This window comes from Haliaeetus albicilla, chromosome 7 (genome assembly GCF_947461875.1).
Source record: "Haliaeetus albicilla chromosome 7, bHalAlb1.1, whole genome shotgun sequence".
NCBI classification, from domain to species: domain Eukaryota; kingdom Metazoa; phylum Chordata; class Aves; order Accipitriformes; family Accipitridae; genus Haliaeetus; species Haliaeetus albicilla.
In genome coordinates, this window is record NC_091489.1 from 2,919,993 (window position 1) to 2,945,180 (window position 25,188).

Sequence of the window (25,188 nt, forward strand, 5' to 3'; positions counted from 1 at the left end):
AAAACACGAGAGGAAAAAAAAAAAAAGAGAGGGCTGTGCGGGAAGAAAAAAAAAACCCCAACAACAAAAAAAATCAAGCAACCCAAACCCCAACGCCACCGACAAGGACGGAAAAAAGAAGTAGCCGTACCATGGCTAATGTGAAGTTTCCTCATCCAAGGGAATATCTGAGGTGCCTGCCCTTCTGTCGCTGCCGTGGAGGTCGCGATGGGCTCTGCCTGCGCTCGGGGGATGCTGCTGCTTATTGGAGTGCCCTCGTCGGCTCCCGAGGACGCGCTGGTCTCGTCTAGTTCTGTGAAATTGGTGGTGGTGGTGGTGCTGGCAGAAGTAGCTTGGTCGGAGGGGGACGGGGCGGGTTTGCTTCCATGGCTCTCGCTGTTGGAGCAGGGAAGGGAGTCGGGAGAAGATAAGGAGCAGCTAGACGCCTGTCTAAACCTGCTCTCCTGAGCTGGAGAAGGGAAACCGCGGGAGCTCTCCCCCACAGCCCCAAAGTGACTAGAGGAGGCTGAGCGGTTGATGCTAAGGTCCATCCCATTGTAGTTGTAGCCATAAGAGCTGGAATGCATGGTGCTTGAATCTCTGTAAGAACCGTTCATGGAACTGCTGGTCCCATAATTTAGTAACTGATAGTCGGGGCCATTTGGGTAGCGCCCTGAGAACGAGTTTACAAAGTAAGAGCTCATTTGGGTTATTTTGGAGGGCTTGATTTGTGGCTCGTGGTCGTTATAACCCTGTGCTTGACGATTTATGATGTATTAATGAATTATAGCGATGCACTGTACTTCGTTTTTGCTATGTATGCGGCCAAATATGGGGGGAGGGTGGGGGGTGCGTTTGGGCATCACGTGCTTTTGTTGACCAGTCGTAAATTCTCACTGATGACCTCAAGAGGTAATTCATGCTCTATGGTTACAAATAATGACGATCGCGGAGCCGGTTTTAGGCCCGAAGTCGGCGCGCGGGCGCCCCAAATCTCCCCCTCCCCCCTCCTTCCCCCCCCCCCTTTTTTCCTTCCCCTCCCCTCCCCCCCTCCCCCCCCTTTTTTTTTTTCCCCGCGCCCGCGCGTGCGGGCGCGCGCGCGCGCCGGCGCTTCGCCCCCCACCTTGGCGGAGTGCGCCACCTACCGGCCGCGCGGGGAGCACGCACCGCGCCCGCCGCGGGGGGGGGGACACGGACACAAGGGGGGGGTGAGACCCCCCTCCCTGTACCCCCCCCAAAAAAAGAATAAATCCGACCCGCCTGCCTCTGAGACCCGAAGGTCTCACCCTTTTCCTTCTTTTCTTTTTCCTTCCTGAAAAAATCAACGTTGAGATGAAAGGGGAAAGGGGGGGGAAGGTTGGAAGTTGATGGGGGGGGGGTGTCTTCTCGCCCAGCTCTTTTTCTTTATTAAATTCTGAATTTCTTCCTTTGTAACACCGACCGGGAAGTTTGAGAGGCAGCGAGGGATGAGGTGTCGGGTCGTTGGGAGGCCGGGCAGTCTTCTCTTTTAATATTTGGAAGAGGGGGGGCGGAGGGAAAAGGATGGGGGGGGGGTAAAGCGAAGCTGGTAGGAAGAGGAGGAGGAGGGGGGAGCGTGGCTGGTCGGGTTTATTTCGCGTGGTTATTGTCAGAAAAGTCGAGGTTTCTTGCACGCTGAGCGTGGAGCCAGCGATGCGGTCGCACCTTAATTCTGGGGGGGAGAAAAGGGGGGGGGGAACGGGGAGGGAGAAGTAAAGGAAAAGGAGGGAAAGTCCAGCCGGTGGAAGTGGTTGACAACGTTGCTTTTAGGATATTCTTGTTCCTGAGCGGTTCACGTCCTCTTTGAACACAGCATTGTGCTACGTGGTGGTTTTTCCTCTCCATTTGCTAACCTGCAAGGAATATTGGGGAGCAAAAGCACTCTGAAATTGGTAAAAACGTTGTGAAAGAGCTGGGCTTTGTTAAGCATTACTTTCCTTTTTTTCCTTCTTCTTCTTCTCTTTTCTCTCTCTCTCTCTCTTTTTTTTTTCCAAGGCAGTTTAGGAATTTCATATGCTTGTCTGCAACTCATTGGAAATTATGCGCCATATTGAAAGTGACATATAATTATAATAATTACGGGCAATGAAAAGCGTGGCAATAATAGTAAATGTCCTACAGCTGTGAAGCTTCTGCATGAATTGATTTTAAAAGTGACTGACATTAAACCAGCTTGTGGCATGGGGGAATGCATTCATACATAGGTATTTCTTGTGGGTAGTGGGGAAAGGGGATGGGAGGCAGGAGAGAGTCTTTCATCGCATTTTCCCCCCGTGAAGCTGCAGAAAACGGTATCCGAAATAGGTCGGGCTGGTCGCTTGCTTCCAGTCCTAAAGCCCCAGCAGAAAAAGCACTTCCTTTCGTTTAATTCCCCAAAACCCAGGAAAAGTTTGCCGTTTGCATGCACGAGATTCCTCTTTGGTACGGAGCAGAAACGTTCCCCATCCCATCCCGAGCAAAGTCAGCCTCTCAAAACGCTTGCGAGTAAAAATCAAAATCTACTCTTTCCAAAGAGCTCGGTAGACTTAGTTTAGATTTTTTTCCACCCTTCCCCCAACCCCCCCTTAAATGGAGGCAATATTCCTGGAGCTGGGAAGCTCCTCGTTTCGCAGGGCAAATTCCCTTGAAATCTGGACTTTTTTGCAATACACTTCACTTTGATTTGGGGGGATGAAGTAAGGGACCAGATGTTTGAAAGATGCTAGGCAAATGTTAGGTATCTTTGGTAGATAAATGAGAGCATATTTTTGCCTGTTTCCTTGATTTATTATGTATATGGCGAGCGTTTCGTCATAACTCTTTGTACTGTAACAATAAAAAAGAGCGATACTAAAGCAGAATGTCAGCGAGGAAATACTATTGGTGAAAGGTCTTCCATTTAAGATTAGACAAAAAGAGGGAAAACCAGATTTATCTCTCCACTGTAACTTCCGTGTGCTTGGAGTTGCTTGTCCTTGCAGATTAGAAGACATTGTCATACAGAGAGAAGCAAGGCTTTCTTTACAACTCTCTGCTCCTTAAGAATGGCAAGTTCCCCTGGAAAAGGGAAAGATAATAATAATAATAATGATAATAATGACAGGGTGGTGTGCGTGAGATCGAAGACTTTGTTTTTATTAGAGAATTCCATGTTCATACCTAAGACAAACTTCAAACACAACACGTACAAAAATTAATAAAATATAACTTTTGCTGTTGTTGCTTTTGCATCCTTTTAGGTAGTACTCGTTCTTTCAGTAGATTTTCCTTTAAAAAAAAAAAAAAACAAAAAAACAAACCCAAAAAACTAATTACAAAGACCCCAGGGTTTGATTAATTTACCAAAGGAGAAAAAAAAATAAGAAAAATGAAAAAAAACCAACCCTATGTCAACCGTGCATGAAACATTTTTACAAAATTAAGACAATAAACACCCCAAATGACATATATTGCAGCACTTCCATTAAATACAAGAGTTAGCAGATTACTAACAGTGACACCAAGGGTAGAAACACGGGTAGGAGTCCTTTTTTTTTTTTTTTTCCTTTTCTCTTTCCCTTTCTTTTCCCCCTTCTCTCTCTATCTCTTTACTTTTTTATTATTATTACTTTACCTCGGGGGGTGGAGTGGGAGGGGAGGGAGGTCTAGGAAGGGAAAAAAAAAAATTAAAAAACGCAACTAGAAGCCTGATTTTTTTTTTTTTTTTTCCTGGACACGACAGATCACTGGGAACACGAGTCCATGGCATTGGTGGCCCAAACTTTCTAGCTGTTGCCGCTGCTGCAGAGGGCTTGTCCCACCAATGTGCAGGTTTTCCCTGTCCTCGCAGCCAGCCCACACCCCCCTCATCCTCTCAGCTCTCACACACACTCACTCACTCCCTCTCTATTTTTCTTTTTTTTTTTTTTTTGCCTTGTGTGTGTTTTAAATAATACTTTCACTCCGCCGTTTTCTCCTCCTCCTCCTCCGCGCTCAGTTGCGAGGAGTTGAGCAATTTATTCTCTTTTTTCCACTTCATCCTGCGGTTCTGGAACCAGATTTTGATCTGCCGCTCCGTCAGGCAGAGGGAATGGGCGATTTCGATCCGCCGGCGCCGGGTCAGGTAGCGGTTGAAGTGAAATTCCTTCTCCAGCTCCAGCGTCTGGTAGCGGGTGTAGGTCTGGCGGCCTCGGCGGCCGCTGGGCCCGAAGGAAGAACCTGTGACACCCGCAAAAAAAAAAAAAAAAAAAAAAAAAAAAAAAGGAAACAAATAGGAAACAAATGGGGGGGGGGGAAGAGGAGGGGGGGAGAAGGGGAAGAAAAAAAAAAGAAGAAAGGAAAAAGAAGGGAAAGCCCCGAGGTTTAGTGGAGCCGCGGAGATGCCGGATAATCCGCGGGGATGCTACGCCCCGCACCGCGGCTGGGTGCGGAGGGGTGTCTGCCCGCTCCCCTGCCCTCCGAAGGCTTTGGCCAACCCCAAAATGAAGCCCCGTGGCCCTGAGCCCCTCCATGCGCGCAGGGCCCGCACCCGCGGAGGATCCGCAGCCGCGCTGCAGGCAGCCGGCTAGAAGGGTTAATGCTGAAGTTGCCAGACTGCAGGCAGGGCTGGGGAGACAGGGCAAGATCTATCTTATTCCGGGATGAAAAATCGCAAGGTGTTCTCCCCCCCCCTCGCCCGCCCTCGCTATTTTCCACCCTACCGGCAACTGTAATAGATCTGAGCATTTAAGCAATAATGAAGTGAATCGATCTGCCCAAACTCTACATTAAAGAGGACACAACACTTTATGTCCCTGCGCTAATGGACATCAATTTGGAACTTAAAAGGCAACAAATGCATCTAAACATGGGAAGGAGGGTGGTGAGCCTCTATTATTTTTCTTCCCCCCCCCCCTTTTTTTTTTCTGATTGAGGAAACAGCACTTAAAGAAGTCATATATCACCGGGGGGAAAAAAATTCTCCCCAGGCAGACTTTTCATTATGTGCGAGTTTCATTAAAAATGTAGCCCTCTCCTTTCAAATATTTAAACACTTTTATATTATTTAACTCCAGATCGGGTAGCCAGCGAGAGAGGGAGCTGCGTGGGGGTGTGGGTCCGTCCGTGTGTAAAGTCATCCAGATCTGATTTAGAAAAGATATCTCCCTGTGCGTGTGGGGGAAAGACAGAGACAAATCGTTGTAGCTGAGTGACACGCAAACTGGAATGTGCAAGGGGAGGAAGGGACAAAAAAAAAAAAAAAAAAAAAAGGGAGGGAAATGGAGAAATACTGTACGGGGGTTTAAATACGGGGCAAACTTTTTAGCCGGGGGGGGGTGTGCTGGGAGAAAAGCCTTCAGCGGCGTGAAGTTTTGGTGCAAGTTGGAGCCTCTCGTGTCGCCCAAGTTCCCCGCTGGAAGTTTGGGCTCTAAAGTGAACCTTATTCCTGCTTCCCTCGCTCGCTCGCTCTCTCTCTCTCTGGCGGTAACAAATAAGAAAGGGGGGGAGGAGATTGATGTATTTATTTCTGTAAAAGAGTAAACTCACTATTGCAAGAGTTCATCCGCTGCATCCAGGGGTAAACCGGGGCGGAACACTTTTGCTCCTCGCTCTCTCCGAACCCAGTTTTGCTCTGCGCGCAGTCCGACTTGCGCGGCTCGGGGGCGAAGGGCACCTCGTCCAGGTTGGGGGGGGCACACGCAGGGTCCTTCTCCCTGAAAAACCCGCCGGCCCCATAGTCACAGGCGGAGCTGCGGCTGTAGGCTCCGTTGCTTTGCTGGTAGTAGGGAGAGGAGGGATAGCCCTTCTCCTGGACGCCCGTGGCTCCATAGGTGGTGGGGTAGTGCCTCAAAGGATCCGCATAGCCCGAGGGATATAGCGGGATCTGTCCCAGGAAGGGCTCCTGCCCCGCCGCCAGACTCACCGGGAAGGTCGAGTTGACAAAATAAGAACTCATTGGAAGGAGCCTGCCGTCCTTTCCCGGCTTTATGATTTGTTGTGTTTTATAGTCCAAGTGGTTTAGCTATTAGTAGTATATCGGAGATTGGGTTTTAGCTGAAGGGAGATGGCGTGGTGCCAGCGAGGGACACAAGGAAATACAACCATCTGATCATGGGCTGACCAATAGCAGGCGCCTGAGGTTGCAAAATAGCACCCATGAGGAGCTGAGATTGCACCAGGGACCCCAAGAACAAACCATCCACCCCCTTTTCCCTCCCTTTTAAACAACAGCAATGCACCCCCTTAACCAAATATATAATATCTGCCGAAAGAAACATTCCCGGCGCGCTACGGAGCTTCATAAATAAATAAACGTGCGTCGGCCCCGGCCCCCCCCCTTCCCCTCCCCCGGAGCCCAGCGCGGGGGTGTGCGAGAGCCCGTCCGCAGGGCTGGCGGTGTGCGCGCCTATATATATATATTTACACGCATAGAACGTATACAAATACCGGCCGTAAGCGAGGGAAAAAAAGTTAATTGTTCGCATTCGGAAAACTTTAACCCCTAGCGTCTGCAAATCGTCCTGAAATGGCTGGGTACTTTGCTACAGTTAAAGAAAACAAACCAGGAAAAAAAAAAAAAAGTTTGTGTGTGTGTGCGTGTGTGAACTTTGCAAGGAGGAGATCCCGCCGGGTTGATTCACTTAGATTTGCTATAGGAGAAGAAATCGGTTTTGACAACTTATTTCGCTTCACGTTTGTCTAATTACCCTAGATTAGCACTCCCAGTTCGGGAAAGCTGCGCTCGCTTGAACCAAACCTTCGCTTTTCATATATTGCACCTTTTCCCTTTCTTTTTCTGCAAAAGCTCCGCATGCGGGAGATAAATGGAAAATCGAAGTCTTTCCTTTATCCCTTGCTAAATCCCGATCTCCTCCGGAGTCCGGTACCGCATTGTGCCCTCTTGCGTTTTTTTGTTAATACCAAATCTATGCCCGACCTTTTATGGCTAAAAGGAAGCCTTGGGTTACGGTCAGAAGCTGAGTTTATTGATTGTTACCGATCGAGATGGGTTGGTTTTGCAGGAGAGGAAAGCTGGCGGTGTGATGGGGCTGCTGCCTTGGAGGTGCGCAGAGACCCCGCGGGTTTGCATCCCCCCCTTCGAGCCCGTCCGCACTGCAAAATACCCATTTTTGCAAAGTTAAAAGGCTGGAAGGAATAATTCCGAAAGTCTCGAGCAATTCCCGGTCACCCTAAAAGCTGCACTTTGCTCTGGGCTTTGCCTCTCTCGGTTTTGCCAGAGCCGTGTTCTGCTCTACCTGGTGCATCCCCCCTTCAGATCCCTGTTTGCTTAGGGTAGAGTTGGATCTCTGGCCGCCGCCTTCCCTTTTTTCAAATGGGAAAATCAGAGCCATCTCACAGGGAACAGAAAAAAAACCACACACACACACACAAAAACCCCAGCAACTAAATTAAACCCAGGACTGTCCCCCGATCATTCGCATTTTATCAAGGATTTGTTTCCTGTCCGAATTTGTAGCCATCTGTCTGTCGGGTCTTATATGCAATGAAATGACACGCCTTATAATACACACTCCCCTGTACTTGAATCTGTGAATGTGTGTGCTGCAAATCTAGAATTACATATATTACATGGTGTCTGTAGAGCTGCCAATGCGGCGCTCTCTGACGGAGCTCTAAGTATCTACGAAACTGATATCTTATTACGAGCTAATTTATTTTAAACCTCATGTTTACCGCAGCAAAGCCAAGATTGTTTCATGCCACGGCTGCAATGAACATTTCGACTGAAACGTAATCCTTATAATTCAAGGAAATAACATGCAAAGGAAGTAGTTTTCATCCTCCACCCCCTCTCTGACTGATATCTCTTATATTTGTTCTTGCAGAGTTTCCCTTTGTGTATGGAATGGACCCAAACTTACGTAGATCTGCTTTATTGGTATGCAAGAAAAAAAAAAAGTGAGATTGAAAGGGAACGATGACTAGAGAAGAAAAAAAAAAAAAAAAAAAGAGAGCCTGAAGTTTACTGCTTTGCAGGAGCCGAACAGCTCATACATTTGATTAGAGAGTTACGCAATATTTGTTGCTCTGCAAAACCAGCGATTATCTGGCATGATGAGCTCCGCATGCAAATTTTGGGCTAAGAAATGGGATATCCTGATAATTCAATGCGTGAGTACATCTGCTGAAAATGTTTGATCTAATATTTTCTCTCACTTCTCGTGATTGCTCTGTAAATAAATCCCTCGAAATAGTTTGGAAAAAAAAAATCCCCCTCACCCCAAGTTTTCCCGTAATAAAATTCTGCTCCTCCTAGTACCTTTGTGGCTGAAACAGGCTTTCAACGTAGTTTGACAGGCGACATTTTGAAAGAAAATTAAAATGCACTAATTGAAGCTGGCCGCTTGCTAATTGCTTATTGCTGACATCTTAGACGCGCTATAGATAAAAAAATAATACGTCTTGCCTCTTAGACGAAGGATGACCCTATAGATGGCTATTTGGGGGAGAAAAAGAACAGAAGACAACTTGGTTCCCAACGTGACAAAAAACCCAGCGCCTGTCATAGTTTTCACCTTCCGGAGGGTCAGGCCCGCGGTCTAATTGATTTGCCACCTATAATACATGTAAATACGAGCAGAGGTCTTAAACCGCACTAAATCTCAGAGAACTGAACGTTTAGCACAGAGGTGGTTTCTATTCCCAGTTCAACAGCTTTAAAAAAAAAAAAAAAAAAAAAAAATTACAACGTTGGGTTATTAGTGTAGCTGTTTAACAGGCGCTCTCCTGCCTTCCCCGCTAAAGTCCGAAGGTAAATCCGAGAGCGATTTTGCGAATATATTTTCTTTGGACGCCTCTAAGCGCCAGCCCAGCCGGGAGGGACAGAGACACAGAGCAAGAGCGGTTGCAGAAACGAGCTTACACAGTAGCCCTTAAGTTAGACCCGTCTTTGAGGGCACCGACGGGCACATCTTTATTCCGTCTTTGGCCTCTTCGCCTCAAAACCAGGCGCAGGATTTGCTAAGAAGGAGCAATAAAGCAGGGAAGTTGCGAGAGACACCAGAAGGTGGTATAACACATTTCACTGCGCTGGGAAGCCGGCTTTCCCCTCCTGACAGACATCACTCAGCTGGCAGGGTATAAATACAGATAAAGAGAAGTATTTACAGTATGTACAATCCCAGCTCTCTGCCCAGGAAGGTCCCACTTTCTGTCGCTTTGCTTTTCTGGCCAGCAAATGCCAACCCCACCAAGCAGAGCCAGGCAGATAGATGAGGGGATTAAAACAACACCCAAATATTTCGAAATGCAAACAGAACAGAGCGTTGCTTGTGCGAAAGCTAAACCCGCTAAGAACTCGGTAGAAAGTTCAGTGCAGTTGGTTCCAATAAAAAATGAAACTCTCTTTTTTTTTCATGTGGAGCTGGAATTCCCGATCCTTCTGAAGTGAGAACACAGCGGGGGTTTCCCTACCGAGGGACTTATTGCAGCCATAAAGTCAAGCCAACACCACGAAAACACTTGAAAAAACCCCTTGTTCCTGGAGCCAGACATAGAAAGCCATTGGCAGCAGAGAAGCCTCCCCTGTAACGCTCATGCACATCCAAAATCACATCGGAAAAAAAAACCCGACAGAGCCATGTAGAGCTCCAGGCTTGGAGTATTTAAAACAATGACCCCGAAGGTGTAAAAAAATACCCGCTCTCCCCGCGCATAACCGCTTGAAACTTAATTTCCAGCAATTTAAGTTTAATTTACCTGACTTCCCGTGCAGTGCATAATAACCTTGTTAATGGGATCTTTGAAAAGAAGCAATAATAATCTACCATTGTTCCATTAAAGAGTGCAGCTAATTATTAACAAAAAAAAAGGGGGGGAGGGGGGAGGAGGGGAGGGCAGAGGGGGAGAGGGACATTGGGGGGGTCAAAATGCATCCAGAACCAAATATTTCCGCGAAAGCAAGCCCTGGGAAGGGGAAAGGGGGGCTGCTGGTCAAATAATATTGGGGAAAGCAGGGAGAAGGAGAGGCAAAGGCGAGACGGATCATGTAATGCGGAAAGCGAATGCTGGGGGGTGTTGGGAATTACAGCATGGAACAAGTTAATCATGGCTGTTGCTGGTCAAAAGACAGAAACTTTTCCCCCCTCCCCACACCCCCCCCCCTTTTTTTTTTTTTTTTAACATAGTCCCTGGGCATCTCACTTTCTTCGAGAAAATGTCCCTAGTCTAGACGTAAACAGTTGCCAGGAAACTGTGTGGTAGAAGGAGAAAACGAGAGGGAGAAAGCGAGAGGGAGGGAGGGCGAGAGCGAAACCTTTTAAAATAACAGACACGCATTGTCCTTTCAAAGCCTACAGTAACTTAAAAGTGATTCGTCGTCTGCCTTTACTCCCCGCTCCTACCCCAGCAACCCCCTCCATTCTGTGGACACGACTTGACATATCTTTTCCAGACCCCACCGCAATGACCACTCCGAGCAATAAATAAATAAAAGCCCCTTTTCTGATGAGCTGCAATCCCCTTCGCCTCGTACGTCATTAGGGCATTTTACAACACCTCCGCTTGTGTTCGCGACCGCTCATCTTCCCTGGGTGTGCACAGAGATGGATGGGTGTTTTTTAGATGCGGGTGCATGTATAGATTTGGACACGCGTGGCACCGAGCAGCATAGCTTGGGGGGGGGGGATGTATAGATCACCACCAGCCAGGATGGCCCTGGCTCCCATATGGGTGCGCATGTATGTGCGAGTGCATCCTCCATACATCTCCCCAGACGCTTTCAGGCTATACATCCAGCCAAAAACCACATCTCCCCTTTGCCATTCCCAGCAGGGCACCAGGCCTGAAGGCTGAAGCCCACCCGAGAGCGGGACCGGGGGTGGGAGCGAAGGGGGGGGACGGGACACTGCGATCCCTGGCACCGTCGCCCGGCCGGGAAGAGGAGAAGAACAGCCGGGGCAGGGTGTCCGTGTCCCCCTCCCACACACACACACGTTGTGTGTGTCCCCCCCAAGGGGGACACCGGCTGCGGGGAGCCCCCCGGGAGCCGCCGGCCGCCGTCGCTGACGGTAGATGGCAGCAGACGGCGGGGAATGGGCGAGTCCCGCAGCGCGGCGGCGGCGGCACGGGGGGGGGGGGAACCGGCTCGGCGGGGGGTTTACCCTGGCTTTACGCCGTTTTATTTTATTTTCTTAAATCAACAAGCAGGGAAGGATGCCAGGAAGGGAGTCCAGGCGGGAGAAGGGCGGATCGTGTCGCCCCCCCCCCCTCCCTCCCCGCTAATACACACCCCGGGGGTGCTCGGAGGTTTTCTCGGGCATCCCACGCCGGACCGGGCTGAAATGGTTAAAAAAGAGCTAATCCGCACCGAGGTGCGTGGCTTCCACAAGTGGTTGCCTACGTAGGATGTGGAAGAATCGGCAGAAAGGCGTTTTGGAGCAAGGTTTCTAAATTAAATTAAATTTTTAATATATTTTTTTTTCTTACGAAGAGAAAAAAAATAATACGAGCGCGGAGACACTTAGGGAAAAGGGAGAACAGGCGTTTGAACCGGCATTAATTTTTTTTCTTTCCCCGTGATTTATGAAAAATGTAACAGGTTCAGGAAGAAATAGCTTTCTAAAATGACTTTCTGTTTATTATTTCCACGGCTTGCGATCATTTACTCTTGTCCACACAATATTCAGGCACAGTCAGTTTAGGTGAGATAAATCGTCACGTCATAAAATGGTTTATGCTTAAGTAATGAATCTCTTCTTACTCAATCTCGCTTCACATACACAGACTCTTGCATTATCTTATTTAAAAAACACCTCGTAACAGTAGCAATTAGTACTATATTTCAAACACCCCACCCCACCCCCTTGAAATCTTGAAAAAAAACACATTTAAAATGACGGGCATCTCCGGATAAATATTTTCCTAAACCCGAAGGCAAGCGTTAGGGTATCAGACAGGGAAAGGAGAGGAAGATTTGCACATAACCTGGTGTGGAAAAGCACCGACACACCGTGGGGCTGAAACCCAAGCCGGTATTCCGGTCGGGAAAGCCGTAAAGCCCCGTTAACACTGCAGAACGCAATTAAATACAAGGAGGTTTATTGCATCGCAACGTCAGCTTCATTTGGGAGTTTCAGGAGGGGGAAAAAAAAAAATACAATGAGAGCTCTGCGCTCTGGTTTGGCTTCATTCTTCTTATTATTTTTTTTCCTCTCCTTTCTTTTTTTTTGTTCCCCCCCCCCTTTTTCTTTAACTGATTTCCAGAACCTTATTTCCGAGGACTGCCGCGAACTGCCCTCTCCGAAGAAACCACCCACATAATAATGACCCTGGAGAGCAACGCAAAACCCAACTGGCTTCCACACAAACTTCGCCAAATTACTGGGCTCGCCTCAAGACAGACAAACTGGCAAGAGATTCTGCGAGGGGGGGGGAAATAAAACACGACAACTACCCACAAAGGGGTTGGTATTTTTTTAAAGGCAGTATCTAAAAGCCTCCGTCACCGAGCTACTGCAAAATCCTTCATTCCAAGTCTACTGTCTCCAGGTGACCTCACAGGCTTTATTTTTCCTTCTTATTCCGTTATGTTATTTCTCTTTCTCTTTCTTATTTTCTTCCCTGTTTCTTTCTCACTTTCCTTCTTCTATTTGGTCTATTTTCTTCCTCGATTTCTTTCTTTCCTTCTTTCAATTTCTTTCTCTACCTTGCTTCCATTCTTCTTTCTCTCTCCCTTTCTTTCTTTTTCTCACCTTTACGCTACAGTTTTTCGGGGAAATTGTCACTTAAACAGCTTTCCACCACCCCTGATTTCTTCCAATGCCTCCCTTCTTCATCACCCCACCCTTTTCTTTCTATTTCCCCCACCCCCGGGTACAGGGGAGAGGGAGATGGGGAGTGGAATAGAAAAGGCAGCTTGACAAATGCATTTTCTCAAAGAAAAAATTAAATGAAGAGAAACAGATATTATTCCCTTACCTTTTGACGTCCATTTCTGTGGTATAAGTAAAATATATAGGGAGAGAGAGACAGCGTTTGCTTATCTGTTAGCTGACAAATATTGTCCCAACCTGATAGCCGTCGATTGCCTCTCTGACTTGTGAGAGCTTCTTGCATTTCTGTCATTTGCATAGAAAATGGAGTAACTTCCCTCTTTGAAAAATGATAGCCTCCACTCGGTCCAGAATCTCCTCTGCCCCTCCATTACTACTGAGATTCCAAATCAGCAGGCAAATTAACAGAGGAATTAAAAAAAAAATTAATAATGAAAAAAAAAGAGCATATAACTCTTTTCCTATGTGTGTGTGCAGAGGTGGGTGTCTATGTGTGCGTGTGGATGTGTGTATAGGCGTCCCCCCCTCCCCTCTCCCCTGTTTTAGCCCTATCGAGCTTATACACAAAAGTAAAAAAATGTAAAGAGGCGAGAGCCCTATAGAGGACACTGATCCGACCCAAGGTGCAGCGGACAGAAGAATGGTGCAATATAACCACATGGGAAATAATAAAAAGTTCATGTTCACGGTTAGCAGTCCACATGACCGGCTCTGGCCAATCCCAGAACCCAGCCACTCATAAAGTTCTATCACAAAGTTGTAAATTTTCATAAAACAACAAGGAATTTATTGCATTTCTTCATGACCGGTTTAACAGCAGTCTTTTTCTTAGCCGCCATCTTTTTTTTAAACAAAAATAAAAGAATATGAAAGGGGGTTCAGGAATTTTTTTTCCCCCCTCCTTGGTTGCATGGGGGGGGGTGTTGGAGAGAAATAATCGAATAACGCCTCACACGTTAGGCTATGAACAATAACAGCCCCCCCAGAATAAAGAGCTTGGGGTTGGGGTTGGCTTTTAAATGGGGAAAGGCACAGTAAAACAGTGGGGTTCGGGTGGGATTTTTTATGTCTTTTTTTTTTTAACGCAATTGGGATCCTTTCTGCTGAAAAGGGCAATTAGATTTTGGGGGCGGGGGGGGGGAGGGAGAAAAAAAAGAGGCAAATAAAGGCAATAAAAGCGTGGCCGGGGTGCCCATGCCCTGGGCAGAGCCGAGCCGGCGGGGTTCGTGCCTGCCGGGCTCCCCACGGCCAAAGACCCCCCCAAGAACCGCCGGGTCCCCCCGCGACCCCCGCTACAGCGCGGGGAGAAGGGGGGGGGGGATCCGGCAAGGTGGGTCGCCCCACCGGTAAAACCGCTGCCCTGGCTTTAGCGTATTAAAGCGTCGGTGTGACTCGCTTTGCCTTTTTTTTTTTCCTGGAATTCTCCTCAATTCCTACTTGCCCCCCGACCGCAGAGGTCCGTGCCGGGGGGGGGCAGCCAGCCGGGCCACTGCGGTCCAGGAACGGGGGGGGGAAATTTCTGGAACTGCTGCTTTTTTTTTTTTTTTTTCCTTCCCATCTCTGCTATGCACAGAGGGCTCCTGCAAAGAGATTGCACCAAGGGATTTCAAGGAAAAAGGAAGATTTTCCTCTCTTTTCCTTTCCCTTCAAGAGAGAATTTCAGTGTGCAAAAGCCATAATAGCTGCTGCCTTTAATAATGGGCTTCCCATAATTGGTATATACAGCATATACTGCAAATCTGTATGATAGACGTGGGCGCGCAGCTGCTTGACGTGGCATCTTATTTTCGCGAAAACCTGCTAAAGGATGCCCTGCGCGCCTTCACTTAGGACATGAAGTCATCTGTGGTGGTGGGTGGTGAAAAAGCAGAGAGACAGAGAGGGAAGGAAGGGGAGAAGGTGGAAAGCTGCCATCGCCAAGTCCTTCCAAAGCTGGCTGCATTTTTTTTAATTTTTTTTTTTTTTCCCTGTGCATCTTGCGCAACGCATTTGTGGAGTAAATTACGTGGAGCCTCCGCGGGAGGAATCCGCGTCTTTTACTGCGCAGCTTGGCAATGTAAATAAACAGGCAGGGGCGGGAGGGGGGAGAGGGCGGCGGAGGATGCTCCCCCGCGCAAGTGCTTAAATTTACTCGCCTTTTGTTTTGCATTGTTGATTTTTTCCTGCCTTTAATTGCTTTAATTTATTTTATGCGTGCTTTGATGCTAAACATTATTTGGTGCTAATGAAAGAGTTCCAGTCCGCAGTAAAGTAATTGAAGGGCGGAGGGAGAATCTAAAAAAAAAACAACAACAACAAAAAACCTAAAGGCACGGCAAAATAGATCGCTTTTCTGCAAATTAGTTACCAGAAGAAGAGAATTAAAATAAGGGGCGGAAAGACTATTTGGGCTGATTGTGGCTTCTTTACATTCCTCCTTTATGCTCTTGCCTACTTCAGTAATAGCCCCAGCGCAATCACAGAGGGAGAGAAAGAAAGGAGACCAGCGCGCCTTTCGAGAGCCCCGAATATCATCTATATCTTAGTATATTCGCCGAATCTGTTGAAAAGGTACTAAAATTTTGAAGGGAGTGGCTGCCCTAAAAAAGGAGAGAACTTTAGGATGATAGATCGAGGCATGCATTAATCTGAAAGGATCTTTTAGTACATTTATTTTACAGGGGAAAAAGCAATTCCAAAATCCCGTCTGTTATTTTTAATAAGAAAAGGGGAAGTAACCCAACGCGATGGTAGATTATTGGAGATTTCCTTTTTATTTGGAAGAATAATAATCACAGACAAGGGGAAAAATAAAAAAAAGCAACGCGTCGCCATTAAATAATTTGCTACTTTGATATACAATGTTTTACGTAGCACAATATTAATTCCTCTTCTTTTTTCCGTAGAGACTTGAACAAGGAAGAAATCCAGGTAAAAATATACACAGACAAAAGAGCATAGCAAGGAGAAAAGAACCACAGAGGTTACAGGGAGAAGGCGTAATAATCATTCATATTATGTACAGGACTATATACGCTAAGTATAATTTGCATTCAGACTTTCAGGTCACATTTTCTAAATTAAAGGTGCTAGACACGACCACGTTACTTCATACCAAAAAGTACACAGCGAAGTACAAACGGAGATTTACAAATTACTTGTACTATAGGAAGACTCACATAGAAAAATGTGTCTATTCTGACTCTAAAGCCACATTTAATAGGTAGATAGTCATTCTATTGTACAAAAAAAAAAAAAAAGACTTTAATATAGGTAGTATTTTTTTCAGTGTCAGGAAACACAATGTATCATTCCTAGGGTTTTTAGTTATTTATGCACTTATCATGTATCTATTTTCATATATAGTCTTTTTCTGTGTGTTTTTCCCCCCCTTTTCTTCTCGCGTGGGCTTCCACGTTTCCTGCATCCCCCCCTTGCCCCTTTCATTCCTCTTCATCGTCCTCCGCGTCTGGTTTCTCCTGACTGTTGGAGCCGGAGCAGGCAGTTTTATTCTCTTTTTTCCACTTCATGCGCCTGTTCTGGAACCAGATTTTGATCTGTCTCTCCGTGAGACACAGAGCGTGGGCGATCTCGATGCGTCTCCTCCTCGTCAGGTAGCGGTTGTAGTGGAACTCCTTCTCCAGCTCCAGGGTCTGGTACCTGGTGTAGGTCTGGCGGCCGCGTTTTCTGTCGGTGCCTGGGAAATAAATGCAGATTTAGATCAGTTTGGGGGTTTGGGGGGAGATGTTTGGGGGGGCTGCTGGTTCGGTTTGCGCTCTTGCTTTGGTCTTTGGGTGCAGTCTAGCAAGCACCCATCCACTGCGGTCCCACGGGGGGACAAAATCCTCGGAGGACCTGTGCAACCTGGGACAGCCCTTCTTTTTATTTGCAGGATCAACTCCTGCCTGAGGATTTCCCTGCCTCACCCTCCCTGTTCTCAGCCCCCAAACCGCACCGGCTTTAATTTCCCTCCATCTAGGAAAAGCGTGCAGCGCTTTTTGGGGGAGTGTGTGTGTGCCTGTGCGTGTCTCCGAGGGAACAACAAACTTCAGAAAGTTTCCTGCCCTCGTAGCACCGCTGAGACTCTGAGCTCCTGCTTTAATTTTCATTTAGATACCAGAAATTTCGGATGGTTGGCGAACAAATACAGAAAATACAGTCGAGCAGAGCGAGAGAGGCATCTGCTACCTACACAAATCCAACTATTTGTCCTCTCTTAAAGCTGTCATCAGGGTGCCTGCTTGGAAGGTGTGTGATGGTCTTCATTATTTCAGGGGATCTTTTGGGCTCAGTAGTGACTTCTGGGGCTGACAGTGGGGCTGCTACCCCAGGGATGCTCTTGCGCCTCATCACTTACCCCAGCTCCCCCCCGACCCTCCAGCTGCCTGCAAGTGGGGTTTGGAAAGGGCCCAGCTCCTAATTGTCCCCTCCACCCGACATTTCCTGGAATGTGATTGGAAATAATTCTACAATATGGTGTTTGTGATCCTGACTCTATTTTCTATGTAAATGCTATGTATATCTATGGTATAATGTATTCTTTCCCAGAGCAGTGGGGATGGCGAACAGCAGCCCTCGGCCTCTCCTCCACACATTCCACCGGACTCCTCTTCTTCTTCCCTTTTTCCCCCCCACCCCTCTTTCTTTTTAAAAGAAGAAAAGATCCAGTCATTAAAAGGAGAAAAAAAGCAAAATAGCCAGGCTAGCTGTAAAGTAAAAATGTGCAGGTCGTGGAATGTGGGTTGTAAAATCCGCTGAGGGGAGAGCCATAAACTGCTGCTGAATAGGGATGACAACTCTATCTCTGCTTGCTGATGAAATTCCACAAGCACGATCGCACAGTGGGCATGAGGGACGGGGAGGGGAGTGGGCAGGAGGGGGGGACCCCACTTTTACGACCGAGGTCGAGTTTCTCGGGTTTTAGGCTCAGCAGATCCCAGAGCATCCAGGGGTTTTTGAGCGCAGGACCCCGCGCGTTTGCCCCACTTCCAAACCCTCTCTAATGTGGATCCTCGCAGCATCACGGGCTAAAAAGGGGGTAAGGGGGGGGGGCTTCTTAAATCTAAAGTCAGATAAAAGCGGAGATGAAGCGTTTACGACCCAAAATATTTGGTCTTTGATAAATCAACTGTAAAAGTGAATGAATTATGGAGCAGGTAATGGAAAGAACTGACCACCAAATAAGTGTGAGGGTAACTCCTGCCTTTATAAGCCTCTATACATTGGCTGCTTCGCTGTTTTTCTTTTTTCCTCTGCTTCCCAGGGAGGCTGGCCCGCACTCCGCTCACCCCTGAGGTTTACTAATAAGACCCTCGCCGAATATTTGGCCGCGGAGGGAGGCTCGCCCGCAGGGATGCTCTCAAGTTGCAATCTGGCAAGGCAGGAGCGAAGCCGGGGGCTGCTGGAAAATGAACTCACGCCTTCCCCTCCTCTCCCAGCCGGGACAGCAGCCCTTTTCTCCCCCGCCTTCTCAGGATTACACGAGTGTAAACACCACCACGCCTGCCCACGGACACCGGTCGGGATGCTCCGAGCTGGGAGGGGACGGGGACACCCCAGCCCGGAGCTCCCAGCCCGGCCCCGGTGAGCTCCATCGAGGGAAATGAATATTTATTCAATGTTAATTGACATTAATACCCTGAGAGGGAACGCCTTGGGGACAGAAAGCAGCGCGGCCGCCCGCCGTTCAGTCGGTTTGGGGGTTGAGACACATGTGCGGGGGGCTGCGCGTCCCGGCGTGGGGCGGCCCCCGCTCCGCTCCTGCGGAGAACTGCGCGGCCTTCCGCGGAGCTGAGCTGCCCCGCGGAGCGGCGGTGTCCCGGGCGGGACCCCCCAGGCCCCCAGCAAGGCCACTCTGGGCAACCCCAAAAAGCCTTGCCCAAGGTGCGGAGCGCACCGCACCCCTCCGCGGTGATGCTTGTAGGGAGGTGACACAGATAAACGTCCTCCCCCCTCCATCCCTCCATCCATCCTTCCGTCCGTCCGTCCATCCATCCATCCATCCGGATTCCGGCCGGAGTGTCACCGTTTTGAGAGCGGGGCTTTTAATTGCCCCGGGAATGATGCGTTGCTGTTTCTGATGGCAACACGCTACGCTTAATTGCAGTGTCTGGGACATTGTGGTGAGGGGCTGGCAAATGAAGGTTTTGCAATTTAACAGAAAACAAACCAAGCTTGCAAGCACCTCCCATAAATAGTTTCTTTCAGAATCTATATCTATACCTACATGGGGGTAGCACAATCTCCATCCTGTAAATATAGGAGAAGAAGGGGCTGGCCATTATTTCTGCAGCTCTGTCTGTCCCCACTAAGACAAACTGCCTTTTGCATGGCACATACACAGCCCCAGCAACACCAATAAATATTTAAAGCTAAAAGGATGGCTTTATGGCGGGGGGGGTGGTGGTGGTGATGATGGTGTTCGCTCTCTCCCTCTGTTGAAGATGCGTTTTCGGTGAAACGTCATGAAAGGAGTTGGGGACAATTCCCCCCTCCCCTCCCCCTCCGCCACCCCCCGCGCACGCCAGCAAATAATTTACACTCCCCTTAGCCCCCCCCCCCCCGACCCCGGGCTCTTTTCTTTAGGGAGGCTGGGGCTTACCTGTGCTCCTCATCCAGGGGTAGATACGAAAGTTACTGTCGCTTTGCAAATCTGAATCCCTCTGGTCCGTTTTGCTGCAATTCTGCTTGGAGGCATCACCCGGGCACATCATGGAGAGATTTTGTTCGAAAGGGGAACAGTGCATGTTGAAAGAACCCGGCTCCAGGCCGTAACCGGAGGAATACATGCTGGGGGGCTGGGGGTGCACGGCGCTGCCACTGGAGTAAAGCCCGGGCATGGAGGCGGCGAAGGGAGGCGTGGATCCGGCCCCATACCCCGCTCGCTGGGTGTTGGAGGCGAAAGCGCAAGAAGTTTGCTCGGGAAAGACTCCGGATGGGAAAACCGAACTTGCGGCTTGATATTTAGAAAATAAAGCATTCGCATAATACAATGAACTCATAATTTGGCCGGGTGATTTGTAGGTCGGGACGTTTTAGTGTCGGTTTTACGAGGTACCGTGATATATTACGGAATTAGAGTCCAGATTTACACCAAAAAGGAGCCCTTTTTCCTCCCGGCCCATGTGACGCGCGGGCACGTGGCTCCGGCGGCGCCAATCGCCGGCCGCTCCCTCCTCGGGGGCAAAAAAAAAAAAAAAAAAAAAAATTGTGGTGCTGCTGGATTTATAAAATATGATAAATAATTGATGCGATATAAAACCCTCCAAGATCTATGCTGGAAGGGGTGAAATTGGTGCTGGAGTCGATAAGCAACCTGTAATCAGTTTTCGGTTCTAAGCGAGGGAGAAAGAGGGGGGGGGGAAAAAAGGGGGGGGGGGGTAAAGCACGTTGCTGATAAACCAGCGTCTCCCTCTCGGTCTCTCTCTGCTGGAGGAAAAGGAAGGGAGCTCTATTTATCCCTTTATTGATCCCCTCTAAAATTCCCTCCTTCGCACCATTTCCTCGGCTCCGAGGTACTTTTTCACAAGACTATACATAATTCCTTCCCTTCCCCCCTTGACCCTCTCCCCCTCCCCGGCCACCCCCCCCCCAAAAAAAAAAAAAAAGACAAATGTCTCATTGATACCTAATAGTTTCAGGGTTCTTTTTTCCCGAATGCCATTCAGCTCTATATCTAATTTATTCCAGTGCCACGGGCTTTGAGCTTCGTATTGAGCTGGCATTTGCTTTTCTTGTTGCGAAAAATAAAGAGTGTACAGATCCCTTGTTTAGCGTGTCAGCGGTTCTGCAGGACTCAATTACAGTTAGAAGTAAAACCTTACCAGCTGGCTGATTTGCTTTCTGCTGGAGAAGCAGAGAGACCTTCCAAAATGTGATCTGCCTCAATTTTTTTTTAGGGGGGTCGTGGGGGGGGGGGAGTTAGAAAGAAAGAAAGTCTTACAGGCAGGAAAAGCAGCCCAGACAATGGTGGATGTGCATCTAGGGTTTGTGCTGTTTCTCCTTTCCCAAGGTTATGTTGCAAGGGGATGGGTGTGCATCCCCGCACTCCTCTATTGCCATGGCAGGGCAGCTTGAGAGGCGAAGGAGCAGAAAAGCAGCTCAGCTGCGCGACTGTCTGCCAAGATTTTTTTTTTTTTTTTTTTTTTTTTTTGCAGCGAGATAAGTGGGAGGAAAGGAGAGGGAGACCCAGAGCTGGGCTTCATCTTGCGGGGACAGTGGGGTGGGCGAGGAGAGAGGGAGAAAGGAGGAAGGAGAAAGGAGGAAAGAGAAAGGGAAAAAAAAAAAGCCACAAAAAACGAAAACAACACACGTTACCTTCAGGAAGGATTTCCACCGAGCCTCCCAACCTGTCACCACCCAGGAACTGTTAGAAACAACAACAAGAGCAGAAGCCATCGCAGTTGCCCCGGGTGCCCCCCCCTTCCCCACGGCTCCCAGGCAGCAGCTCCCCGGCCCCAGTCCCTGCCTCCGCCCGTCCCAGCAGCGATCCAGCCCGCCAGCATCTCTCCAGGCAAAGAAGGCTTTGATGGCCAGGGCTGCAGCTCCGACACAATTGACTTTTATTTCCTTTCTATCAAAGTGGTCCTGGAGGAAATGGAGCAGGGTAAAAGAATGATGTCACGGAATTCTCGCTTGTAAACTTTATTGTAACTTTCTTCCGCCGCTTCCAGGTTTAGACAATAGAACAAAGTGATGAAAGAACAACAAAATATATCATTAGTTCCCCCAATAAAGTAATTCACGTATACAGTATACATTCTTTTTCACAGTTAACCTAAAGATCACTTTACAACTTGCTTCACTGTGCGCATGCTAACTAAAGGAGAGAAAAACGCTTTTTTTCTTGTCTTTTTTTTTCTTTTTTTTCCCTTTTTTTGGAAGAGACATTTAAAAATTGTAAAAAAAAAAAAAAAAAAGAAAGAAAATCCCGAACCAAAGAAAAGAACAGAAGTAAGGAAAGTGAAGAGAGAAAGAGAGAGAAAGAGAGAGATAACTATAGCATAAATAGGCAGTTTCATGTTGTTGGGATGTTTGTTTCATTAGCTACCTCCAGTACATACAGATAAACCACAACAAAAAGAGGTGGAAAATAAAAAAAAAGTGCACAAATGTAATTTCACGTAACTCCTATAGCATTGAAAGCTATGTTAACCAACCCACCCCCCAGGAAAGAAGAGAGAGACAGAGAGAAAGACAGAGAGAGAGAGAAAATTTCACAGTCATGTTTTACATAAGCTATTGCGTTACACTACCACTAGTTAATAACTGGCAAAAGGCAGGAGAGACCTCCCGATCACTTTTGCATACTGTTCATTGTATCAAAGGATAATCAGGAAAGTGGTGCTTACAGCTATATTGTTTTACAGCAATAAAAGGGTTTTTTTTTTCCTTTCTCTTTTCTATGCATTGTTGGTTTTTTTCCCACCCCTCCCTTACATTAACTGCCATTAACGTGGGGCTCAGGGGCTCTTCCACCCCAGCAGCGCTTGCCTTTCAGTCCTTAAAAATCCTTTTATTTCTTGTCCGCCTTCTGTGCTTCCCCTTCCTCGTCCACCTCCTGGGCTCTTTCCATTTTCTGTTTTTCCAGTTCTTCCTGCTCGCATTTGCTGCTGGGAAACTTGTCTTTGTTGTTTTCCTTTTTCCATTTCATCCTCCTGTTCTGGAACCAGATTTTGACCTGCCTTTCTGTCAATCCCAGGGCATGCGAGACCTCGATCCTCCGTTTGCGGGTCAGGTAGGGATTAAATAGAAATTCCTTCTCCAGTTCCAGCGTCTGGTAGCGGCTGTAGGTTTGCCTCCCCCTCCTCCGTCCAGCGGCTGCTGGGGAATTGCAAAGGTTGGGTGGAAGAGGGGAAGAAGAGAAGGAGGTTGAAAGATACATAAACCAGGCTCGGGAATAGGCACACACAGGCTCACACCCGCTCCCACACACTCACACACACTCACACACACACACACAGAGGCACGGGAGGGGGAGGAAGAAAGGACTCGCAGGAGCAAAGGCAGGAAGCAAACAGGGAGAGGGAAAGGCTCCTGTAGAATATTATAAAAGGGAAGATGGTTATAAAGGAAAGGGGTGATGGTGACAGGGGGGGGGGGGTCACCCACCAGCCCACTCCGAGCAGCCCAGCTAAAGCCTGCACTTGCACACTTATTATTACCCGAACCACAACAACAACAACAACAACAGACTCCGGCTCTTTGGGATCCCGCAAAAAAAAAAAAAAAAAAAAAAAAGCAAAAAAGAGCTGCAGCCCGGGGAGAACAAGCAGCACCACCGAAATCCCAAATCAAACGCAAAACAAAAATGAAGGGGCTTTTTAAGGCTATAAAAGTGCCATAAACTTTAAGGACGCTTCCTTCCACAGAAAGCCCGGCTCGCTCAGCCCCCAGAAGAAAAGGTCTCCTTCAGGGTAATTAAACTATAAAGCAATTTACAAGTGCAAAAGTTTACCCCCATAAAGCAGTAAAATACAGTCACCGGGGAAGAAAAAGGGAGCGAAAGCAAGCAAGCAAGCGAGAGGGGCAGAAAGCAAGCAAGAGGGCTACTTTTGGGGCTCAGGAGCTGCCTCCTCGCTGTCCTTTCCATCTCGCCTCACCTTGCGGTCGCATCCAGGGGAAAAGCTGGGTCGGAGAAGGGCTCTGCTCCGAGCTCTCCGCCTCCTCTCCAAGGCCGCTGGCAGCAAGCTTGCAGTCCGTGTACTGCACCAAGTCCGACTCCTGGGCGCTGAAGAGGCTCTGCCTTTGCAAGGGGTCGTAGCCATAGAAGTTGCTGGGGTCCCCATGGCACGCCACGGCGCAGGGATTCTGTTGGTAAGGGGAGCTGGAGAGTGAGGATGCTCCGTGGTAAAACTCCTGGATTTGGGTCGGATGCTGGAAGGTGCCCCCCGTGCTGGGTCCGTACACCACCGTGGGTCTGCCCCCAAGATCCTGAGCGAACCCACAGTCATAGTAATTGGGACGCAAGGAGTCCCCGGTTTTGTATTTGGAGAAGAGTGAGTTGACAAAATAAGAGCTCATTTTAATTTAAATAAGAATATTTGTTTGGAGGAGGAAGAAAATAAAAAAAAAAAAAAAAAAAAAAAGAAGCCAACCAAACCAGACCACGGGAATCTATTAGCAAAAAAAGAAAGCGCTAAGATGCTAAGCAACGACAGTTTGTGATTTCCAGGAATATAAAAGGAGGATATAATCAAAACTCTAAGCCTGCATGATATTGAATTCTTTCCTCCCCCCCCACCCCTAAAAAAAAAAAAAAAATCGCCACTTAAAGAGTTCTCGCTTTACATTTCCAAGAAGAGATGCCAGTTCATAAACAGTTTTCAGTGATTTACTTCAGCGCAAATGAGTTGTTTCATATTTTGCAGTGTCTTTTCATGATCATTTGCATCTATTACCAAAACCTCATCCTATTGGCTTCTCCTTACTCCACACGGACTCTGCACTGCATGATTGTGAAAGGAAGAGTGTGAGAGAATAAAGAAGGAAAAGCAAGCGAGGGGGAGCGAGAGAGGGAGAGGGAGCGAGCGAGAGAGAGAGAGAGGGAGCGAGAGGGGAAGGGAGAAGGAGGTGGGGTGAATATACGGATTAAATATGTTTAACTACCTACATTAATGAGATATCGCTCGCCTCACAACAAATCACATACCTAGACCACCCAAAAGATTGATTTTTGGGGAGTGTTGGAAAATTAAAGAGAAGCGCTCGCAGTCGTTAATTTCAAAATTTTAACGAGGCAGTTTTAGCCTTTTTAAATGTCAGGGTCGCTTTGGAAAACTGTAAAAGAACACGATTTAATTGCTACCAGTTTTAAAAGGTCCTATAAATGTAATTGGTATTTTAATACAAGTTATCAAATCATACAGCTTCTTACCCTAAACATATTTTAAAACAAACGAGGTAGTCATATTTAACATTTTAATGATCAATTTCCTTATTATTGATAAAGGTTTAACTATCACATGAAGGGAATTGCATTTGTAATAGCCCCAAAAAAGGCTGTAAACTGTTTAACAAACTATAAAACGCCATAAAGCCGGGGATGTTGTTGTTGTTTATACCGCACTACATAAAAGCCGTTAGGATTTTACGAGTTCGTTCCTCTACTGCTATAAACCAGAGGTTTCGATTGGACCCGTCCGCATTACAGCGAGATGTTGAGGTGTCAATATTGAATTAAAATGATTATAGTTTTTCATATATAACATTGACTTTTTGTGTCTCTCCCGCAGCCCCCCCCCGCCTCCTCCCCCGCCGAGGACTTGTTCAAGATGTGGTCGGGGATGATTGCGAACTCAAAGTATTGTGTCGCTTATCACATCCAGAACAGAACCTTTATGGTCAGTAACTGATGGCTGTTCCCTACCTCACCCCCTCCTCAATAACTTCCATTTTTTTTCCTTTTTTTTTTTTTTTAATTTTTTGCATGATACTTCTAATGAAAACTGGGGAGAAGAGGGGGATGGGGTAAGGGAGAGAG

General features: G+C 47.7%; 5 protein-coding genes and 1 long non-coding RNA gene across 10 annotated transcripts in view; 1 reads left to right on the top strand and 5 right to left on the bottom strand.

The window, feature by feature from the left end:
- The window catches only part of HOXB5 (homeobox B5), a 3,195-nt gene extending 2,282 nt beyond the window's left edge, over positions 1-913 (bottom strand). The window contains exon 1 of the mRNA XM_069786513.1: positions 131-913. Within this exon, the coding sequence (XP_069642614.1) occupies positions 131-683 (553 nt within the window). The 5' untranslated portion in view covers positions 684-913. The remainder of the gene's footprint in view (positions 1-130) is intronic.
- LOC138685974 (uncharacterized) overlaps positions 1-9,611 on the top strand; it is a 12,723-nt gene extending 3,112 nt beyond the window's left edge. Inside the window, exons 1-3 of one of the 2 annotated variants that reach the window (XR_011325317.1) lie at positions 107-172; positions 7,782-8,067; positions 9,320-9,611. This is a non-coding gene — a long non-coding RNA (uncharacterized lncRNA). Of the gene's footprint in view, positions 1-106; positions 173-7,781; positions 8,068-9,319 lie in introns of those variants that run through there. The other variant, XR_011325316.1, reaches the window with a different exon arrangement.
- The window catches only part of HOXB3 (homeobox B3), a 58,082-nt gene extending 45,088 nt beyond the window's left edge, over positions 1-12,994 (bottom strand). For both annotated transcript variants that reach the window (XM_069786511.1, XM_069786508.1), the window contains exon 1: positions 12,874-12,994. The gene's annotated coding sequence lies outside the window, so the exon portion shown is untranslated. The remainder of the gene's footprint in view (positions 1-12,873) is intronic.
- Positions 3,091-6,015, bottom strand: HOXB6 (homeobox B6). Its single transcript, XM_069786522.1, has 2 exons — positions 5,482-6,015; positions 3,091-4,173 (listed from the first exon to the last, which is right to left on the bottom strand). Exons 1-2 carry the CDS (start codon positions 5,888-5,890, stop codon positions 3,914-3,916), a joined length of 669 nt encoding a protein of 222 aa, XP_069642623.1. The 5' UTR covers positions 5,891-6,015; the 3' UTR covers positions 3,091-3,913.
- A 2,464-nt stretch (positions 12,995-15,458) lies between the features above and the next one.
- HOXB7 (homeobox B7) lies at positions 15,459-20,971 on the bottom strand. Of its 2 annotated transcripts, XM_069786520.1 has the most exons (3): positions 20,335-20,971; positions 19,309-19,662; positions 15,459-16,404 (listed from the first exon to the last, which is right to left on the bottom strand). In XM_069786520.1, exons 1-3 carry the CDS (start codon positions 20,429-20,431, stop codon positions 16,151-16,153), a joined length of 705 nt encoding a protein of 234 aa, XP_069642621.1. In that variant the 5' UTR covers positions 20,432-20,971; the 3' UTR covers positions 15,459-16,150. The 2 variants fall into 2 exon arrangements, with proteins under 2 accessions (XP_069642621.1, XP_069642622.1); XM_069786521.1 differs by lacking the exon at positions 20,335-20,971 and having other exon boundaries at positions 19,309-19,708.
- On the bottom strand, positions 19,868-24,324 carry HOXB8 (homeobox B8). Of its 2 annotated transcripts, none has more exons than XM_069786519.1 (3): positions 23,309-24,324; positions 21,024-22,526; positions 19,868-20,041 (listed from the first exon to the last, which is right to left on the bottom strand). In XM_069786519.1, the coding sequence occupies exons 1-2, from the start codon at positions 23,727-23,729 to the stop codon at positions 22,222-22,224; spliced, it is 726 nt and encodes a 241-aa protein (XP_069642620.1). In that variant the 5' UTR covers positions 23,730-24,324; the 3' UTR covers positions 19,868-20,041; positions 21,024-22,221. The 2 variants fall into 2 exon arrangements, with proteins under 2 accessions (XP_069642620.1, XP_069642619.1); XM_069786518.1 differs by having other exon boundaries at positions 21,024-22,529; positions 23,309-24,323.
- Between the last annotated feature and the right edge of the window lie 864 nt (positions 24,325-25,188).